The 15747-nt window shown below is 44.0% G+C and overlaps 1 protein-coding gene across 4 annotated transcripts in view; it reads left to right on the plus strand.

The window, feature by feature from the left end:
• The window catches only part of klhl29 (kelch like family member 29), a 230841-nt gene that overhangs the window by 208286 nt on the left and 6808 nt on the right, over positions 1–15747 (plus strand). For all 4 annotated transcript variants that reach the window (XM_083934650.1, XM_083934649.1, XM_083934652.1 and 1 more), the window contains exon 13: positions 8074–8267. In XM_083934650.1, coding sequence (XP_083790776.1) covers positions 8074–8267 — 194 coding nt within the window. The remainder of the gene's footprint in view (positions 1–8073; positions 8268–15747) is intronic.

Genomic DNA, 15747 nt, shown 5'->3' on the forward strand with positions numbered 1-15747 from the left:
CAGTGGCGGTATAGAAACCATATCACATGACTATCGAACGTGGGCTTGCATGCAAATATCTTTGTATATTGAAATCTCCTGGCTTCACTCAACACCAGCTTGCAACTTGGGGGTAAAATAAGACAGTCAGCGTCTTTGTAGTCCCTGATTGTTTAATTACTCGTGGAGTAAATCCCTTCACACATTCAGGGAGTACAGGCTCATGTGATTCATCTATGGAATCAAGAGGAAAGAGAAACTCTGCATAAACCAAAGGTCCCTTATTGTAAAACAGGTCCATGTGATATATAAATACAGTGAAAGTATTAAAACTATCATCTGCATTGAACTGCACAGCCCGTATTTAGAAACTGTGCCGTCAGGACTTCTGTAGGTTTGTGATGTCACAACTATACTATATATAAATAGCCAGGGCCACTAAAGTGACTTAACAGTCAGTCAGTCCCAGGCTGTGATGACGGTGCAGAGACAACGGGAGCGCAGGTGCAGAAGACTCAGAAACACTGAGCGGACTGAGCTTTTTCACTAAAACGCGTTTCAGACAGAGGGTGAATACAAGTATATGCAGACAGACAGAATGAGTATAATTATGTTTTTGAATAAATACATAATGTCAACATGTTCTAGCAGAAACTTAAAATAAAAGTATGAACCAGAACATAAGCATGATATGGGACCTTTAAATAAACCAGAATAAAACATGTAACAAAAGTCTACAGACAGGGCAGCGGCTAAGGCTGGAAGTGCTAAATGCTCATCAACGTGCTAATATGTTCACATCAATGGTGTTACAATGCTGATGCTGATGGGATGTCACTAGTTTTTCAGGTGTTTTGATCGTAAATCAAAGTATTGGACAAATTGGGATGACTGGTGTCTGAGTGATTAGAGCAGTCGCCCCATGTAAAGAGGCTGAGGGTCCTCGTGACAGCGGGCGTGGGTTCGACTCCGACCTGTGGCCTTTCGCTGCATGTCTCTCTCTCTCTCTCTCTCTCTCTCTCTCTCTCACCCCATTTCCTTACTGTCCTATAATAAAGGCTTGAAAAAAACTGCCCAAAAATAATCCTAAAAGTATTTTTGACAAATTACAGTTTTGAGAAGATGAAATGTTTGGGGGGTTCTTACACAATACAGCCCGAGGCAGACGTGAATGTCTGTCCACTAAATTGTTGGTGAGACACACTGACCAACTGACATTTCCATCCAGTCACATTGCTAGCATGGGTAAAATACAATTGGTGTGATGGATCTGTGTAAAAATTCCCACTACTTTAGCTGTGATCAAAACCAAATGTGACATTCTGATTTGGTCGCATACTGAGATTGTTTTATGTTTTTTTTTCCTAGTCAAATTTACCCGCACGAGTACAGGACAGCTCTGGCGATCTGTGTTAGAGTCTGCACCTGCGTCTGAGGGTGTGCGTGGGCAGCAGGAATAGAATGCAAGAGAGACACAGAGAGATAGTGTTCATGCGACTGAGATAGATGTAGCCGGGATGTTGCAGGGATTAATGTGAATTTGTAACTTAAGGGCATGAGTTGCTGCTCCGATAGAATCTCGAGCATCATCTCCTCTCTGCAGGCGATTAATGCGTTGCTCTTTCTTTTTCTTTTTTCTTTTTGTACCGACTTCCATTACATTCCAGCGCACGCACTCAGTTTTAAAGGTTACAGTGCTGATGTTTGGGGACGGTCTTGTGTAAGCGTAGTAAAACATGGAGAGTAAATTCAGGTTTTCTTTGTGTGTGTTCCCTGTATCTTCCTTTTCAGCCAGTTTGAATCTCAAGGATTTAATAGCTAGTGTGGGGGATACTGTGGCCATTGTTTAGCAGTTAGTGTTTGCACTCCAGCATTCCAGTGTGGTTTTAACTGCAGCATGATGCACTCTTCTGCCACTTAATGGATCTTTTTGTCAGTGTTGAGGTGTATAGAGCCTGAGTGGTTTTGTTATCTGAATGAGGAGTTTTTCTATCCCCCTCCTTTCTCCCCACTCTCATTTCTCACTTTATATATGCTGTAGTTTGTATCTCAGGGGAAATGGATATGTGTCAGTATCTCAGAAACTGGCAGCTCATCTATTATAGTTTATCATATGTGTGTGTTTGCGTGTGTGCGTGCGTGTGTGTGTGTGTGAGTGAGACAGAGATACAGAGCAAGGCTCATCATCCACACTCCCCTGCAGGTAACCATATTAGTGAATTGGTTGTGATGCCTCGGGAGCCTTCTCCACGGTTAGGCTGCATCATTTGTGTGTTATGGAAAGAGAAAGGATGAAATACGGAGGGTTTGTGGTCATCGTAAAGGGGCAGTCAGTGGTCAGCGATTCGTAAATTTGCCATTGCTTGTCAGTTCAACTCTTGGTCATCCAATGCAACAGAGTGCAGACACACGGTTTAATACTATCTCGACTTCCCGTATCCCATTTTTCCGCCCTTGCTGATTCATGCGTTTTATATTTATTCCTCTTTTCTATAGCATCTTGATGCTGCTCCATCGCAGCTGCTCTATAAACAGATCATAAAGATGGCACACACACAAGGCTTTTAGACGTGTAATGCCACCAAGCTAATCCAATGGAAGGCTGCGTAACGGCACTTTACTGCATCCATTAATTTTTATGCTCTCTGATTCAGATGTATGTTTCCTATTTAATGTCACAAAGTGAAGGCCCGGGGGGCAATATCTGCTTAATGTCGATGCGATGATGTCATCGCTGAGTGACGTAGTATAGACACAGGTTCCAGTTTTTTGAAGAGGACAGAAATGGATTTTGGAACAGCTTTTTGTTAACGTGCCCCGTGCTTTAGGGTAGTTGTCCCCCCCTCCAGGCCCGTTTGTACTCACACTACCTGGGCCTCGCGCAAATGCTTCTTGCTGCCTATACGTCATCACGCTGTTACATGTCACACGCATTGATTGACGTCATAGCGATGCGTCGCTTTGTTTACAAATCTTTCCATAGATCTCGGAGTTTTTGTGCGTCTTGTCGACTGTTTTTGAATCTTTTCATCGACCAAATCTGCAGTAACACTCCACCTCCGCATCACACCAACGTGAACCTTTCGTCGCCATCGTTTTAAATGTCCGCGCATGGTCCGTCCTTCGTTTTTCTATGTCTGAACAGGCGCACATAAAATGACGTCAGAACCGCCATGGGCCTCGTGCTCGTGCTCGTACACGTGCACACACTCGTGCTCGTACACGTGCAAACAAGCTTGAGAAAAGCCCACCTCTCCCAAACGGTCTGTGGCCGGCAAGTGTGCCGCAGCTAGGCGCGGTACGGTTGCACTAACACTGTTCAAACGAACTAGACTTTACCCGTAGAACCTGTTTGGGCATGGTACGGATGGACAGTGTGAGTGCGCCCTAAAATTTATATAAAGATTAGCTCAGCTGATCTCCTCCAACAGATCATTCCAGAGTCAGAGTGTTTTTTGGCAGTTTTCAAGCCTTTTATTCTATAGGACAGACAGGAAATGGGTCGGAGAGAGGGGGTGACATGCAGCAAAAGGCCGCAGGTCGGAGTCGAACCCAAAGCCTCTACCTCGAGGACCTTCAGCCTCTTTACATGGGGTGACTGCTCTAACCACTGTGCCATCGGCCGCCCCTCATGTGGGTTTTGCCCTGACCTGCAGACTACTAAAACAGAGACCTACGTACTCTGAGTCGGGTCTGGAATATAGTCAGCAGCCAGACCTATGACAGCTTTAAAAGTTAAGGTTGGCCATATTACCATTATTTTGCAACAACAACATAACAAAATCAAAAAACAACAATCAATTGATCTTATTAACAAGTATTACCTGTGTTGTCAAGGCCAACGGTTGTGCACAAATCTATTAACACATCAATGAGCCACACTGTTTCCAACAAATGCACATTTTCCTCCTGTTTAAGTAATGCTGTGTGCTAAGAACTACAGTACCCTGCTATTTTTTAATTTAGGGTTTATTTGCACAATAATGGCCCGCTCACTCTACATTATGCCTTATTTAAATCTACTCTGAAATATAAAATAGATGCATACAGTGGAAGCAGACTAGTAATGCAAGAAATTGAGTTCTATGCATGCACCTATTTTATCTTGTAATGAGTCTTGCTGGAGCTGATGCTAAGACCTCCCACCAAATTCCAATAAATATGTAGCTTGTGAGTGAGTATGCCATTCAGTTAAGGCACAATCCACTCCCACCCTTGTGTTTAACACCTGGTGTTTATACTCTCTCCATACTGTAGGTTGCAGACTGACATATTAAAGTTGGATCTAATTCTTCATGTGCAATATGCAGAGCAAACACACACAGGGGGGGCGGGGTGGGGGGTACAAAGCCGTCTGCCGTCAACGTAAACAAACGCGTAAGGCCGTACATTTCCTGTGCATTTCTGTCCAACTTCACCTCATCAAAAATTCTGGATCTGATCCAGATGGGTCAGTGGAAATGTTAGCTTGTAATCTTTGGCAAACACCATAGCCCTGCCTTGCTTTTACGCCTTGGCTGACGTTGAATTATAACTCTGATTTGCTCATGTCAGTCCCAGTGCACGCCACGAGAATTAACTTGTTCTTCTTTATCCAGATTACACTTCATTCTCGGAAGCATAACTAGTTGAAAGTCTGGTCTCTTTTTTCCTTCATAATCTGTCATCCTTTCTGCGTCTCTCCCGAACATAAAAGGACCCAATCCTACGTAGTTTTCTCCATTTTAACCCCACAGCCGCATTTTCAAGATGATTCTCCCCGCGTGATGAAACAAGCCCTGTCAGGAGCAACAGCCGATTACATGGCTTCATGCAGTGATCAGTCTTTGTGTATAAACACTTTGGAAAAATGCAATCGATGCAGTGCAACATGTTGATGGATAAACTCCAACGGTGTCTCAGTGACAATGAAAAAGCTGTCTGCCTTTTCTTTCTGACAGAGAGCTTCAGAGTTAGAGGAGAGATATAGGCTGTTGTTTTTGGAATGAACGCAGTGTTTTGTTTTCTGTTTGTTTGTCCGTCTCTCTCTCTCTCTCTCTCTCTCTCTCTCTCTCTCTCTCTCTCCTTCTTCTCCTCTGCCTCGGAGGTATAATGAAACACTATACACCCGCTCTGAGGATCGCTTAAGTGTCAGTTCTAGTGTCACGGTTCATATTAAATGCTTGACGGTGAATCACACGTGTAATGAATTCAATCAGATTCGTGACCTCTGAGACCGCCTGACACACTCAGTTTCTGCACGTGTTCCTCTTCATCAGAACTCCTGACCCTTTTGACTGCATGATAACTGTGCCATGTTTACATTAATAGCCCTTAAAAACCTATTTTCCTGACCTGCGGTCTCACATGAGCACACCATCATCTGAAAAAAAGGGGGGGAAATTGGCTTTGAATTGGACGGGAGTGTTTGAATAAAAATGCGATGTCAGGTATTTTCACACACCTATCAGAAATTCAGAAGTTACAAATTACAATACCAGTACCAATACCCCTGCCCTAAAAGTGATACAGATTCCAATAGAGTCCTTCATTTGATACTTTTTCCTAAAAGTCATTCGATACCCGTCATGTGAATGGAAACCTGCAGTTGTGTAAAATGCCAGCACCACTCCTCCCCATCCAAAGGATTTTTGTGGAAGTGTTTAGATGTTTAAAATATGTATTTAATAACAAATGAAAAACTGTACAATGAACATTTGACCCACAACACACACTTGCAGTGATTGACTGCGCGCACAATTAAACATATACTCGTTTTTTTCTACATGTACGTACAAAAACGACCAACTGCAGGTATTTTATTTTGGTCAATACCTCAAAGGTATCGAGTGCTGATGCCTAGCCCATCTGATCATTTGATCAAACTACACCCACAAAGTCCTGAAAGAATATTAGTTTTTGAGTGTTAAATGTATAATTAAGGACGTTTTATTCCAATTTTTTAAAATTTTATTTTAAGTTTCTAATTTTATTTTAATATTTGGAACAACCTGTTAACATGACATTGACATCTTATCAACTTCTAAAGCTTTGAACGTGTCAAAAGCACTGTGACAGCCTTTGCACTGAAAGCAGCTGCTTGCTGAGAGCGGTGAGAGTGAATCAGGACAGTGCAGTTGTGGGCCATGAAATCAAAAATAACTAAAGGAGCACTTGGGGCAGGGCAGACCAGACCCCCACCAAGGCATGCCCTGTCTCACAGTGTTAACACAGTGTGAATTTTCCCAGTTGGGAACTCAATATTCCGACACCACATGGTTGCAGCACAAATGCCCTATCTCGCGATGTATCTCGCCCCGTGATCTGGATACGCTCCAGAATATAATGGGCTCTTCTTTAGCCCGTGCTACACCCTTCCACCAAGTTTCATGAAAATCAGGCCAGTGGTGTTTCTGTAATCCCGCTGAAAGACAGACAAATACATCTATTTTTTTTTTTTTTTTAATCAATGGCTGTTTACAGTAGTCCTGTTGGCCTTGTTTTGTCTATCGCGTAATCAGCTTTACTCAGCAGCGTCTGACCCTTAAATGCATGAACCTCCCTGGATATGGTCCAAGGGGTAATTACATCTGCCAGAGACTAAGACACGTGTTAGTGCTTCTATCTCAGCAGGACTCTGTAACTCGACCTGATGCTGCTGTGTGTGTGTGTGTGTGTGTGTTTAAACAGTGCTAATTTGCACTCTTGAGAGTTTCGAGTCCACCTATCCCAGAGTGTCTTCTCTGTCACTAGTTTCTCTGCCAGTCGATTTAAACCCAACCCCTCAGCAGGTGTTGCCAAGGACATTATGAGACCCTGAAAGAGAAAATTCCCCAAGGCTAATTTGCTTGCGTTCTCCCGCACTTCATCTAACGGCCTTCTCACAGAAAGGTGAACGCAAACAGAGCTTCCAGGTGTCCCTTAAATTCAGCCCGCGATGAATGCCGCAGGAAGTTGCAGCAGTAAAGAGTCCATAAACCATAAACTATCTTTGCACGTCTGTATGACTTTGATGGGTACGTGAGATGAGAAAGTAGACACCTGTGTGCTCTCTAAAATTAGGCAGAGCGCCAAATAAAGCTAATTGACCCCGGTGAAGAATTCATACTTAAATTGCCTTTTTAAACGACAACATTGAAGTGTTTTTGAGCAGTACGTTTGATGTGTCAGGTGTGTTGTCCTGTGGGACGTTTGGTGGCTCCACTTTTAAAAGTGTTTTTCTTTTATAACAAAGAGACAACCTTGATTAAGAGGGCTTGCTGTAGTGTGAACGAATGTGTGTTTTAATCACAGTTCCAGGGTCTGTTTGCGGCTCTTTAATGAGGCCTTCTCCAGCTGGAAGGCTGTCGGCGTGGCTCCTTTGATCAGTGGCCCATGGACACCACGCTAATGGAGCCACAGGGCAAAATACACACGCGCATGCACTTATCTAAACACACGCAGCACGCACAGGAAACACAAATGCAAATTTCACAAATATACATAAAAACACACACTCAACCTTTGACAAGGGCACAGTCGCATAAGCCAGAGTCTTCTTGTCATGCAGCCCATTGTGTCAGGTCCTTTCATCTGCTTGTGCCGGTTTGGGTCGGCTGAATTTTAGGCTCGGCGTTGAAGTCTCTGCCAAAAAGGTCCAAAGCTCAGTGCTGACACACAGCCCAACTCTAGAGACTAATGGCTTGTAGCTCCCAACATATGTTGCTTTGTGTAATTGCTTTAATTGCTGTCATTGTACGTAATGGTTGGTCTTTTTCATCTTCCCTGGTGGTGTAGGCATTCTGCTAATTATATCTGTCAGCCCTGCAGCCAAAACGATCGTTTCACAGCGAATTCAAAGCAGTGGAGACTTTAAAATGTGTGTTTCTGTATACTGTTGGTGTTGGTGTTGGAGGTAAATGACGGACTGCGGAGTCTTAGAACAGTTTACGAGTTAAAGTAGTTCAAAGACTCTCCATCGTGGATCTGTTTAATGGAATCGAAGAAACAAAATCTGGTTTGGTTCGCTTGATTTCTTTCGTTTTTATTTTTAATTACAATACATACAAGGTTGAAATTACTACAATGGTGTACAAAAACCTTTATTTATTCTTTTTTTTTTTTTTCTTGCTCCAGGTACGACACTATCACCAACCTATGGGAGACGGTTTCTCCTCTTCCTAAGCCGGTCCATTCGGCAGCAGCCACGGTGTGCGGAGGGAAGGTCTTCGTGTTTGGAGGTGTGAACGAGGCCGGGCGCTCGGCGGGCGTCCTCCAGTCCTACGTACCTCAGAGCAACACCTGGAGCTTCATCGAATCACCCATGATAGGTAAGACCGGTGACAGCACCCGCAGTCTTTGTCGTGACTGTGGTTTAACACATGCACAGTGTTTTAACGCACACGTTTTAACGCACACGTTTCAACAGCGCGCGGAGCCATCATACCCTCAGGGGACGTGTTTCTATTGTTACCATCACCTTTTATATGATGACAAAGCTGTTGTTTCCTTTTTAAATACGCGTGTTACGGGTTTCTCTTTCCTCATTATGTCTTTCCCATTTGAAAGAGAATGAACTGCTCAACGGCATAAAAAAAAAACCCCATGAATATTAATATCAATGCTGCTTTTTATTAACAGCAAAACTGGAAGGGCACATATTGCAAAATTACTGTACCCATTCATATGCATGCATTCCTTTAATCCTGGGTCATTGACATCATGCTATCTCGTTAGAGAGCCTTTGGGCCTCTATCATGGTTGCCTGGTTGCCTGGCAACAGGGTTCTCACAACTCTTCCCACTTAAATACCTTGTATATCATGTGCTTGACTTCTCCTGTTGGAACCATAAACTCTCAACTGCCATTTGAAGGCAACATGCTGTCATATCAATCCAATCTCTTCAACCTGCGTACAAAAAGCACAATTTTACACGGTCCAAATGCGTGCAGTACATACGCCAAATGTAAATATTTTATGGACTGTAAATGGACTTGTACTTATATAGCGCCTTTCTCATCTTCTGACTACTCAAGGCGCTTTCACAGTTTGTCACATTCACCCATTCACACAGACATTCACACTGATGGCAGTGGACAGACCATCTAATCTAACCATTCACACCACATTTACACACCCATCGCAGCACGAGGGGCAATTCGGGGTTCAGTGTCTTGCCCAAGGACACTTCGAGATGTGGACCGGGGGATGTGGGGATCGAACTGCCGATCTCTCGAATTGAGGACGACCCACACTTCCACTGAGCCGCAGTGGTAGAGTGTTCCCTTCGCACTTCAGTGTATGCCTGGATATCCCTTGTTGAGACGTTGGTCAATTGTATAGATTTGAGTCTATTTCGAAATCTCCTGTGTAAGGGACCTTTTAAGAAATGGCACAACCTAAGATTGTCTTTGATGTCAATGGAAGTAACCTTCAACAAATTTGATTTTAGATTTTTGTGAGTAATTTTAGTACAGATTCTGACTCACAACCATGGAAACTACAGTGGTCAGCGTTTGACCTTTTCCATTCCTGTTGTTTTCTCCTTATCTTCATTACCGCCCTACTCAGTATTTTCCATTACTCCCATGTTATTGCTCTATCATTATAATGAGAAGAGCATAGCTGAGATGATAGGTGGGTCTGACGATAGCTTCTGACTTGTTATTGGCCAGGCTCTGTAGTTATTCACTGCACAAACCTGCAGCCACATTCCAGTTAGAGCCATCAGGGACCCGTGAAGGACACAGCACCAGAAGAGACTCTTTAACCAAGCTGCCATAAATCCAAGGTAGCAGGAAAAACACGGCGTGTACAACTCTGTGTGATTCAAAACACAGACAGCTGTGTTCCCAGTGCAAAGAGCTTATCCACAGGCAGGTTCTTCCACAGAGATGTATCTTTGAAAGGTGACGCACGGGGATGATTGCTATTGATTTTAACATATCAGGCAAGTGTTTGTGTTTAAAACTATTAGGCTTCACATAAACACAAACATGAACTTTGAATCCAACCAACAAAATTTCTATCCCCAGAGTTTGACTTTTTGGGAAATATACTTTTTTTTATTATTTGAGCAGTTTGATATCACTCTCTGACAGGAAACAGTTAGCTCACATTAGCATAACCTGCTAACTTAGCAAAGCTTAAAGGCTGAAAGCCGGGGGAAATAACTAGTCTGACTGTCATTAGTAATAAAATGCAAATACCAACACCTCTAAGCTCACTGAAAAAAAACTGTTATATCTTTTTTGTTTAATTTGACAGAAAAAAAAGGTGTAAAAATTGTTCGTGTTACGGGGGCTGTATGTGCCCCAGTCCACAGGCAACCAGGATCCAGGTTAATAAATAGCACATAACAGCCAGTAAAATGGTGAATTGTCATCTTAACACTTTGTTTTTATCTACTGATTAAACAAAAACAATAAAACCTGAGCTTAGGAGGTGATAGTCACTATACTTTGTGAGCCAGGCAAGCTGTTTCCCTGTTCAGGCAAGCTCCCAGGAAGCGTGCTGGGATTTGAAGCCAATTTTCATAGTGGCTAGTCCGTCTCCTGGTGCCACAGGGCCCAAAAAGACTTTTTCCCATAGACTTTGCATTGCAAAAGATGTCTGATATTCAGTATCACATCCCCCGGCTGATGATGATCAGAATTTGAACCATTTGGTTTAATTCCCATTCAAGTTAGCAGAGTAGCCAGCGGAAGTCTCCAGTGCACTGCCTCTACGGGCCACATGGTGCAGGAGCAGCGTTGAAGGTGAGGGTATTTTTGTTTACGTGGCAGGTGAAGTTTTTAGGCTTCATGCACAACTGAGCAACACAGGGAATGAATATAGCCCCATTTCTATCCCAGTCTGTATGCTAAGCTAAGCTAATGCTGCTGGGTGTAGCTTTATATTGAATGGCCTGATATGAGAGCGGTTTTAATCTTCTTAACTGACTCTCCACCAGAAAGTGAAAAGGCATATTTTCAAATATTACTTTAATTAAATCTGCAACAGAAATTAATCCATCGATCCATCTTCAACCGCTTGTCCCTACCGGGGTCGCGAGGGGGCTGGAGCCGATCTCAGCTGACATCGGGCGTTAGGCGGGGTCCACCCTGGACAGGACGGCAGTCTATCACAGGGCACATAGAGACGAACAGAGACAGACAACCATTCACACTCACATTCACGCCTAAGGGCAATTTAGAGTCATCAATGATCAAAACATGTCCACGTCTTTGGACTGTGGGAGGAAACTGGAGAACCCGGAGAAAACCCACGCAGACACGGGGAGAACATGCTAACTCCACACAGAAGCGCCCCAGCCGGGATTCGAACCAGTAACTCTCTTGCTGTGAGGCGACAGTGCTAAACAGAAATGAATATTTTCAAATGAAAAACAAAAATCCATGTTTACATTCAGTTTAATTGATTTTTCACACAAATAGTAAAAATATATATCATGCCGGATTATCCCATTTAAGATCTTGGCAAATGATTAATTCTCAGGGCATTGATCCCGTCCAAACAGTGCTTTTAAAACAGAGAATTCATTTCTCAAATGGTGGCGTACTGTTGCTGCGGGCAACACTCCTAGCAGCGGGCATCAGAGAGAACCACGGGGTCAAAAATGTATTCAAATTCAAATGTTTCCTTAAAAGAAGTCATTCTTGTGTCATTAAAGGCACTTCCCTCAGCACTGAGAGCACCAGATTTCTGCTCTCCGTTATTAGTGCCTTTTCAGAGCGAGCAAAATTCTGATTATGTAACCCGGGTGTTTGAGGCAGGAGCTGAATGGTATTAAAGGGCTCGAAGAGCAGCTGGCAAAGGAGGAATGAGAGAAACATACACACATGCGCATACACACAGAGATGTAGACACACACAGCCTCTCCTCACCTCATATCAACTATACATCCCCCGGGGGCACAGGTACACAGTGCATGAATTATGTAACTAGCCAGGAGAGAGGTGTGTGTGTGTGTGTGTGTGTGTGTGTGTGTGTGTGTGTGTGTGTGTGTGTGTGTGTGTGTGTGTGTGTGTGTGTGTGTGTGTGTGTGTGTGTGTGTGTGTGTGTGTGTGTGTGTGTGTGTGTGTGTGTGTGTGTGTGTGTGTGTGTGTGTGTGTGTGTGTGTGTGTGTGTGTGTGTGTGTGTGTGTGTGTGTGTGTGTGTGTACACGTACGTCATCTGTCAGGGTGTAGACGAGCCTGCGTCTGACAGCCAACGAGCTGGGAGATAATGGACAGGCTTAGTGCTTCCTGTGAAACTGGACCGGCGTTGATTTTAGTGAGCCGGTTGGGAGCGCTTCTCTATATGCCCCCCTCCGTTGCTCTACCTCTCTAATCTCTCTGTTCATCTCTCTCTCTCTCACCATCTCCCCCTCTGTACTTCCCCCCTCTGTCTCTCACTGTCTCACAGCACTGTCTTATCGACTGACACAAATACAGCTGTGTGCGTTTTCTGCAACTGCACGTGTGTGTGTGCGTATGTCTTGTCCCTCCGCATGGATCCTCTCCCGCATGAGCTGCAAATGGGTTTCACAAACACTTATTCCTTCCAAAAACGGGCCCTTCAACAAGTCTATTGTGATGTTTCCCGGAGCTTCATCCTTATTATCGTCCTTTGTCTTATTTTGTCAATACACCTGAGCAGCGTGTGCACTGAAACACGCCCCCGCACATACAGTAACCTATGTATGAAGCCTTGTTGCTTTTCCTTGGAAAGGTCGTTTCACCTAAGCAACTGTAGGGCGACGGTTTTGAGATATCGCTGAGATTTCTGCCTCCATCACAGCGCAACAGAGGTGAAAGGATTTCTTTTTCTTTTTCGCATTGAGAAATGACATTTCAAAAAAAAAAAAAAAAAAATCCATCAGCCTCTGTGATTCTGCCTTGCCTCATACTGTGACATGGTATGGCAGTGTGGTACTGTAGGAGGACATGTTCTTGAACCACACTGCCATACCATGTCGCAGTAAAGCCGGATCACAGAGGCTTATGGATTTGAGTACAAAACAAGTGGTCCAACCTTATGGAACTTGTTTTCTCATTTCAATAACAGGCAATTGTTTTAATTCTTTTTTAGCCATGCCAGCTGCATGCACCACTTTAGTCCATTGCAATCCATCTAATAGTTGTTGAGATATGTTTGATATCCCAACTATTAGACGGATTACCATAACATCCATGTTCCCATCAGGATTAATTTAAATCACTCTGTTAATCCCATTCCTTTCTATCTATCTTTTATCCTTAGGCTATAAGGATGCAATTTCATTTTGATCAATACTTGATGAGCAAATATCTGCAAAACTAATAACAGTCCTATCAACCGCTGCTGTACTTGTGTTTAGTTCCGATTATCACATGTTAGCATGCTAACACGCTAAACTAGAGGTCTGCAAGTGGCATTCTTACAATTTCTTAAAAGTCAGTGTCCCATATCAACGTCAACGTCAAGCCCACTCCGGGACACATTGAACAGTGAAAAAGACGAGCACTAGCCACAGGCAGAGTCCGGCGGGTCTTCATGCATGTAGAAGGAGCAAAATGTCCAAACAAAGCTTCATAAGACTAAATGACGTATTTTCTTTATTCTATGAGCCCATGAGAAGCACAACAAATGAGCAGTCCTTTATTCTTTAAACCAAGAACTCCATCAAGTGGCTTCATAAAATTAATAACAGGCTGTGCACCTGCCAAAGGCTTTGAGCAAGGTAGTTTTTTATTCAGACGAGAAAGTGCTACATAATTTCCCCCAAAATGTCTTGCACACTTGTTGCTACAGTATAGTGAGCCATTGGTTAAGCTCCACGTGCCAACGGTGGCACCTGTGCCCAAGGTTGCCAGAGACCAGTGTACTTTCAACTCCCCACGTTATATGTAAATCAACACGTACATAATTTATGTTAACTGTCGCCTCACAGCGAGAAGGTTCCAGGTTCACATCCAGGCTGGGGCCCTTCTGTGTGGAGTTTGCATGTTCTCCCCGTGTCTGCGTGGGTTTTCTCCGGGTTCTCCGGTTTCCTCCCACAGTCCAAAGACGTGCAGGTGTTAGGTTAACTGATGAATCTAAATCACCCGTAGGTGTGAATGGTTGTCTGTCTCTGTTCGTCTCTATGTGTCCTGTGATAGACTGGCGTCCTGTCCAGGGTGGACCCCGCCACTCACACCCGATGTCAGCTGGGATCGGCTCCAGCCCCCCGCGACCCCGACAGGGACAAGCGGTTGAAAATGAATGAATGAATAATAATACATACAGACTCATTTCGGTTGGTAGTCTCACATTATTTACAATTTAGTTATAATCATTTATTTATCATTTTTAGAATTATAATTTGGGAAAAGTGACCCTTCGGAAACGCATTTAAAAAGTCCCTTTCTGTCACCCATCCTCTCAGGCAACATGGAAACACACACACACACACACACACACACACACACACACACCATACTCCACTCAGCTCTCTCCAGTATTCAGCACGCATCCCCCGCTGACAGGCAGGTCTCCATCGACTGGTCGACTCCAGGGATCCGAGCAGAGGCGCCGCTCCCAGACTGCTCTATCGGGAAATTGACAGCAAAACAACTACTCGCGCAAATGACATATCGGCCGAAGGTGAACGCCAGTTGAGAGCGCCATTATGTAGGTGGAGGATGATGAGGGGGACGTGGAAGAGGGAGAGAGGTGGAGAAGATGGAGTGTTTCCATAGCTACCTAATGGGATGTGCCTCACCCAGCCGTTCTCTGTCATACTTAATTAAAGTACATCATCCTCTTTCGCTCACTCTGCTCTTTTTGGCCCATCATTTCAAAGGCTGCTCTTATTCTCCTCACAACACATAAAAGGACATTGTGTGATAAAGAGAAAGTTTTTGCTGCTCCAATTACCTTGTTGTAATTTTATCTAAGCGTCTGGCAGTAAGAACTGAAGCTTCTTTGTCCTATTTCTTCCTGTTCCTTCATGTTCTCTGGTACCCAGCACCTCATCCTCCATCTTGCGGAGTAGAATGTCTCGCGTATGCCTTGTTTATTGTTCTTCCTCCCTCGACTGACCGCACCTTTCCATGCCCTTGTAATGCTTGGGGCTTTGTGATGACGACTGCTGTTCGGGAGTCTTTATCAGAGGGAGCAGTCTTATCTAGATCTGTACAGTATACAGTATTGGTATTATTTAGTCATACATTTGTGTGTGTGTGATTGTGTGTGTCGCTGTGATAGTGTTCCGGTCTTAGAGAATCAGATATCTGCTGGTTTGATGCAGGAATCAGATTGGAAAAGATGTGAGTCAACAGTGAGGTGTTTGTTTAGACAGCAGCCACACATTTCATCATAGCCTCGTATGTGTTTGTGTTTTCCCTTGTTTGTTGTCCTTGACCCCAGCCCGAGGGGTCTCAGACTCGGTGACTAAGCTCTTTTCAGTGCTGTGCAGAGTGTGAGAGGCTGCGTCAGCCCATGTTACCCCGCAGGCATAGCTGTTCTTCCATCACCGCTGCCGTGTTAAAACCTTGTTTCGTTGTCTAGCCACCCCACCCCCCCTTCCCTTTATTCATGTTTTATGAAGAATGTGGTCACTTGCGGATTGTTGGCTGAGTTTTCTAACCTCGGAACTTTGAAACCAGACAAAGTCCACTGTGAGGCTCCAAGAATAGCAAGGTTTTTCATAATTTGAACCTTTTTTTTAGTTATACTTGAGCACTCTGTACCAGACAGTATCTCAATGTTGTTCCAGCAGAAACCTCTTGTTTTCCACGTCGGAGACAAGGGGATAAGAACTGAAGCAACGGCAGTGGAGAGATGCTGAACCCCCACTGCAGTCCTTT

Source organism: Echiichthys vipera (assembly GCF_963691815.1).
Source record: "Echiichthys vipera genome assembly, chromosome: 19".
In the NCBI taxonomy this organism is placed as follows: domain Eukaryota; kingdom Metazoa; phylum Chordata; class Actinopteri; order Perciformes; family Trachinidae; genus Echiichthys; species Echiichthys vipera.